The sequence below is a fragment of the Trichomycterus rosablanca genome, chromosome 21, assembly GCF_030014385.1.
Source record: "Trichomycterus rosablanca isolate fTriRos1 chromosome 21, fTriRos1.hap1, whole genome shotgun sequence".
Taxonomy (NCBI): Eukaryota; Metazoa; Chordata; class Actinopteri; order Siluriformes; family Trichomycteridae; genus Trichomycterus; species Trichomycterus rosablanca.
In genome coordinates this window covers 1,683,754-1,689,120 of record NC_086008.1, presented here as the reverse complement: position 1 = coordinate 1,689,120, position 5,367 = coordinate 1,683,754, and the positions used below count along the sequence as shown (strand labels likewise).

General features: G+C 43.7%; 1 protein-coding gene across 1 annotated transcript; it reads left to right on the top strand.

Moving 5' to 3' along the window:
- Nucleotides 1-2,053: 2,053 nt before the first annotated feature.
- On the top strand, nucleotides 2,054-4,734 carry pebp1 (phosphatidylethanolamine binding protein 1). Its single transcript, XM_063017434.1, has 4 exons — nucleotides 2,054-2,299; nucleotides 3,103-3,212; nucleotides 3,756-3,856; nucleotides 3,926-4,734. Exons 1-4 carry the CDS (start codon nucleotides 2,165-2,167, stop codon nucleotides 4,141-4,143), a joined length of 564 nt encoding a protein of 187 aa, XP_062873504.1. The 5' UTR covers nucleotides 2,054-2,164; the 3' UTR covers nucleotides 4,144-4,734.
- The last annotated feature ends 633 nt before the right edge of the window (nucleotides 4,735-5,367 follow it).

Sequence of the window (5,367 nt, the reverse complement as noted above, 5' to 3'; positions counted from 1 at the left end):
CTCATACATGCCTGATTCAATTCCCTTTTTCTACAGAACCAAATCACACATTAAAACAAAAACACATTTTCATACTTATGCACATAAAACCTTCCAAATAATATTATAAATAATATTCATATTAAGTTGCACTATCGCATGTTCACTTTGGACTGAATTAAATATTTAGTATTTAAGTATTTTCTAAATCGTTATTATTAATCATTATTTTATTAATTTAGGAACTTCAATGAAATATGTGTGTTATATATTTTTTCATTTTTTAATGAGAAATATGACAATATATCACTTGTAACTTTATTTACTGTGTTTTGAACTTGAGATCTTTATTCCCACCCGTATTCGGACAAATTCCGCCCCTGCGCTATGATTGGCTAATTTTGAATCACATGCAAGCCACTGATTGGACGATTCACACGTGGTTCACTTCACTTGGTTAATCACAGTAAAACGTTGCTGTCTTTAGTTTTTCCAGTGTGTGAATTTTCTGTAGAGTGGGTGCTGCAAGACAACATTTGATCTAAAGATCTGGGTTTAATTCTCATATTCTGTCTCTATCTGTACTCGCTCTTAGCCACTCAATCATGAGGGCATGTTGTTTTACAGCACCCACAGTACCAGGCGCTACCGTGAAACCTCCATTTTAAATGCGGAATTGTAAACATATTTACATTTACATTTTCAGCATTTAGCAGACGCCTTTATCCAAAGCGACTTACATTACAATTACAGTATACCGTCTAAACAATTGAGGGTTAAGGGCCTTGCTCAAGGGACCAACAGCAGCAACCTGGCAGTGGTGGGGCTTGAAACAGCGACCCTCTGATCACTGGTCCAGTACCTTAACCACTAGGCTACCGCCGGCCCTATACAATTATAATTAAACAGTCATCAAAGGGTCGCGCTAGTTTAATCTATTGGGACAGTGGTAGCGTAGTGAGTAGAGCTTTGGGCTATCAACCGGGAGATTGGTGGTTCAAATCCAGGCTCTGCTATGCAGCCACAGTTGGGTCCTTGAGCAAGGCCCTTAACCCAGTCTGCTCCAGGGGCGCCGTACGATGGCTGACCCTGCGCTCTGACCCCAGCTTCCAAACAACTGGGATATGCGAAGAGAGAATTTCATTGTACTGTACATCTGTATATGTATATATGACAAATAAAGGATATCTTCTTCTTCTTCTTCTTAATCTGTCTGACTTTGACGTATGAACTTCCAGCCAATCATAGGACAGAATAGTAGGTTTAGCATTTTAGCCAGTCCCGACCAACCTTTTCTAAAGCGTTGAAAAATCTAGCTTTGCTTTATATGTGCTGGAACAGGAAAGGACCTTCCTCAAACTGTTGTATAAAACATACTGCGCCACTAAGCAGAGTTCAGTTAAATGGATTTGTATGTGTGGTGCAGTTCCACGGCGTGACCAGCAGGTGACGCCAAAATGAGCTGTTTCATATGCTGTATAACAGCGCGCTATTCTTCAACACACTTGTTCTGTTTATATTTCTTTAAAAAAACATTATTTAATTTCATTATCACATTAAGTGCATTAATTATATAGACATATAGTTAATAAGAAATTATTAGATGTCATAAACAGTTCGTTAGACAAAATAAAATTAATATTTGACAGCCAGCTCTTGAAGTGTAATAAGTAAGTCATTGAACAGCACGCAAATCTACAGGCACATGAATGACATTATGGATTATTGCAAATAAATAAATATATTCATGATATTTACCTGTAAATCTTCTGTTTGGTATGTTTAACCTGTCTGAATTTGACGTATGAACTTCCAGCCAATTATAGGACGTAGGAGTTTTAGGGTTCGCATTTTATCCAATCCCGAGCAACCTTTTCTAAAGTGTTAAAAAATCTAGCCAATCCTAGCTTAGAAGGCGGGGTTTATTGAAAACGGGTGGAATATAAACACAAACCGAAATTGCTCTCTGCAATACTGCAGTCAAAATAGGCGGGTCTACTTGTCCAATCTGACCAATCAGAACCAAATATTAAAATAAACTCGAAAGCTGATTGGTTTTTCGTGTATCAATCAAACCAGAGCAAGTGCGACATTAGGACAGAGAGGAGAGACGGAGATTTGGTGTTGTGCTGCACGACTGTACCTGTGTTTGATCATTTCTGCAGAAATCGTTCACAAAATCATCATGCCGGTGGATCTTGGTCAGTGGACGGGAGATCTGGCGCTTACTGAGGTGGATGAAAAGCCGGGCAGAGCTCTGACAGTGAAATACGGCTCACTGGAGATCGACCAGCTGGGCAAAGTTCTCACCCCCACCCAGGTTAGTGCACCATGCAACTGTGCACACATGCATGCTGGGTGCAGACGTGCATTAATATTTATGGCTACGTTTATATAGTCATTTATTCATTTACACTAATGCATGTATCCTGCTCTGGGTCGCGGTGGGTCTGGTGCCACCTGGAAACACTGGGCGCAGTGCAGGAATAGTTTAATACAGGGCAACGCACATTCAATCACTTATTAAGTGATTAAGTCGGGGTTAATAAGTGATTATTATTGGGTCATGCAGTCTAGTGTTTTGGAGATAGTTCTTGTGGGCAAGTATACATACCAAAGAGAACATACCAAACTCCTCACAGACACTGATCAGAGGTGAGGTCTAAATCCTGCGCCACTGTGTCACCTAGTAAGTTGTGCACTAATAATGGTTTATATTGTAAATCAGTCTTAAAATAGACATCGGATCACTATTCATACTGCGTGTCCAAAAGTATGTGGACACACGTTCTAGTCGGAGGATTTGGCTACTTAGGATCCACCCTGCTGCTTCGGTAGTGGACACACTATACTCACTACTGAGTTGCAAACTGCCTCTAGAAACAACATCAACATGAGGAATGTTTATTGTAAGCATGGCCAAGCAGCCAAACCCAAATATGATACTAATGCAATACCATGAGTCAGCTGGAATAGTGTAAAGCACACCACCTATAGACTCTGGAGCGGAGGAAACACATTTTTCATATTAATGAATTACAAAAGCAAAAAGAAGCCCGTCTACGTTAATGTGGATAGTGTCAGGTGTCAAAAACAGGCCTTTGACCTGGTTATGTTCTTCAGGTGCAGAATCGGCCCACGCTGATCGATTGGGAGGGCTGCGACTCCGGCAAGCTGTACACCTTAGCCATGACTGATCCGGACGCCCCCAGCAGGAAGGACCCCAAATTCCGGTAAGTTCGGGTGTCTAGTACCAAGTGCTGCTCTTCCACCAGGAGATCTGATAACCTAAACACTACAGGTTCTGTTCCCACAGCATAATATATAGAATATATACTGTAGAATGGCTTTATTTGTCATATATACATATACATGTGTACAGTACAGCTTGTTTGGAAGCTGGGGTCAGAGCGTAGGGTTGGCCAATGTACGGCACCCCTGGAACAGAGAGGGTTAAGGGCCTTGCTCAAGGGCCCAACAGTTGGCTGCATGTCAGAGCCGGGATTCGAACTCTCAACCTTTCAGTTGATAATTAGGCTCCCACTGTCCCTGAAACGGAGAACCGTATGGCGTCTGTCGTGCAGGCACCTCGATCGGCCGGCAAAGGCCACAATTGCTGCACAAACGAGGAACCCCGAACCCCGTCAGCCTCCCTCAGGCACGACCAGTTTTGAGATTCTTAAGACCTCAAGATCTCGAGAAGATTCAGATCTAAGGGCCTAGATACCTATACGTTCCCGTCTCTAATCACTTTCTTCTTTTTTATTATTATTCAGGGAGTGGCACCACTTTCTGGTGGTGAATATGAAAGGAAACGACGTCTCCAGCGGCTGCGTGATGTCCGACTACGTGGGTTCTGGTCCGCCCAAAGGAACCGGTAAGTAAAAAGAACATTAAACCAGGTCACGGGGATAAACGTTTACCTCACTCGTACGTTCCTCTCCAGGTCTGCATCGTTACGTCTGGCTGGTGTACGAGCAGCCCGGCGCTCTGAGCTGCACCGAGCCCGTCCTCACCAACCGCTCCGGGGACAACCGGGGCAAATTCAAGATCCAAAACTTCCGCAAGAAGTACGGCCTGGGCGCCCCGCTGGCCGGGACCTGCTACCAGGCCGAGTGGGACGACTACGTACCCAAACTGTACGAGCGGCTCGCCGGGAAATAGAGCCGTTATGACTGACGTTAGGGGTGTCGGGGGTGGGCGGTACGACTCGATTTATCCTCTCATTTATTATTTTGGGTTGGGTGGGTTCTATGGTGATGAACTGTAGTGGTCGGCAGTTCTACGGTACTGGAAGTTATTTACTAACACAGAGGAACACGCTATACTTTCTGTATTCCTCCACTAGACATAAGTCAATCTGATTAGTTCTGATGCGCGTGTTTGACCTCAGAACCGGAACAGGCCTGTAGCATTGCTGAACCTCAGAACCCCAAAACCAGGTCTCCTGGTTTTGGGGTTCTGAGGTTCAGCAATGCTACAGGCCTGGTCCGGTTCTGAGGTCAAACGCGCAGATAAACGTTCTCGGTCGTATCGTCCACCCTCACAGGACATCAAGACATATCTTAAAGTTACAATTAAAGTAATTAATCAATATTAATCTCCGAGCTTCACCAAGACCTGCCTTCTTCTTACCAACGTCCAGCACTTAAGAGATAAAAATGTGTTTGTTTTTCGTTCCTATGGATGTAAATTTGATTTCATGCACTGTGGGAAATGTAGTCCCTGCTGAATAAACCCAGACGTGGTACGTGCCCTCGTGTGGTGAGCGCTTTTATTTACAAATATAATCAAAAAGCATCTGTGACAGAAATCGTGCCCGTCTCGGACCTGGAAAAAAAAAAAACAAGGACTGAATTTAAAGTGCATGCAGACGGTAAAGCGGTTCGGATTCACAGGATTCTCGATTCACATCATGATCGTTTAAAAATATAAAAAAAATAAATGAAAGACTTGTACGCGGCTCCGGAAAGCAGAAATGAGAGAAAGAAAGGAGAGAGCGGGTCGTCCTCGGAGGTCTCGCGTGAGAATGAATCACAAAATATAAACGAACCCAAACAGAAACGTGAATAAAATAAACTGCAGTAAATTGCTGCTGCTGCTGTGACGACCTCTGCTGGCTGATCTGAGGAATGCAGATAATGCAGATTGGTGTGGCTCTCCATGCGCGATACGGATCTCCGTATGAACCTACACATCAGGCACGACCCTCCTCGCACAGACGAGGTCTGCAGCAGTAGAGGAAGCAGAAATACAAAAGGGAATAAGATATGACTAAATTGGGAGGAAGCCCAGAGCCCTTTGTAACCAGCAGGAGATTGAGAAGTTCGGTAGGTTTGACGTCTTCGGATGTGAAGCATGTCCATCAGGTTCAGAACCAAAACCTCT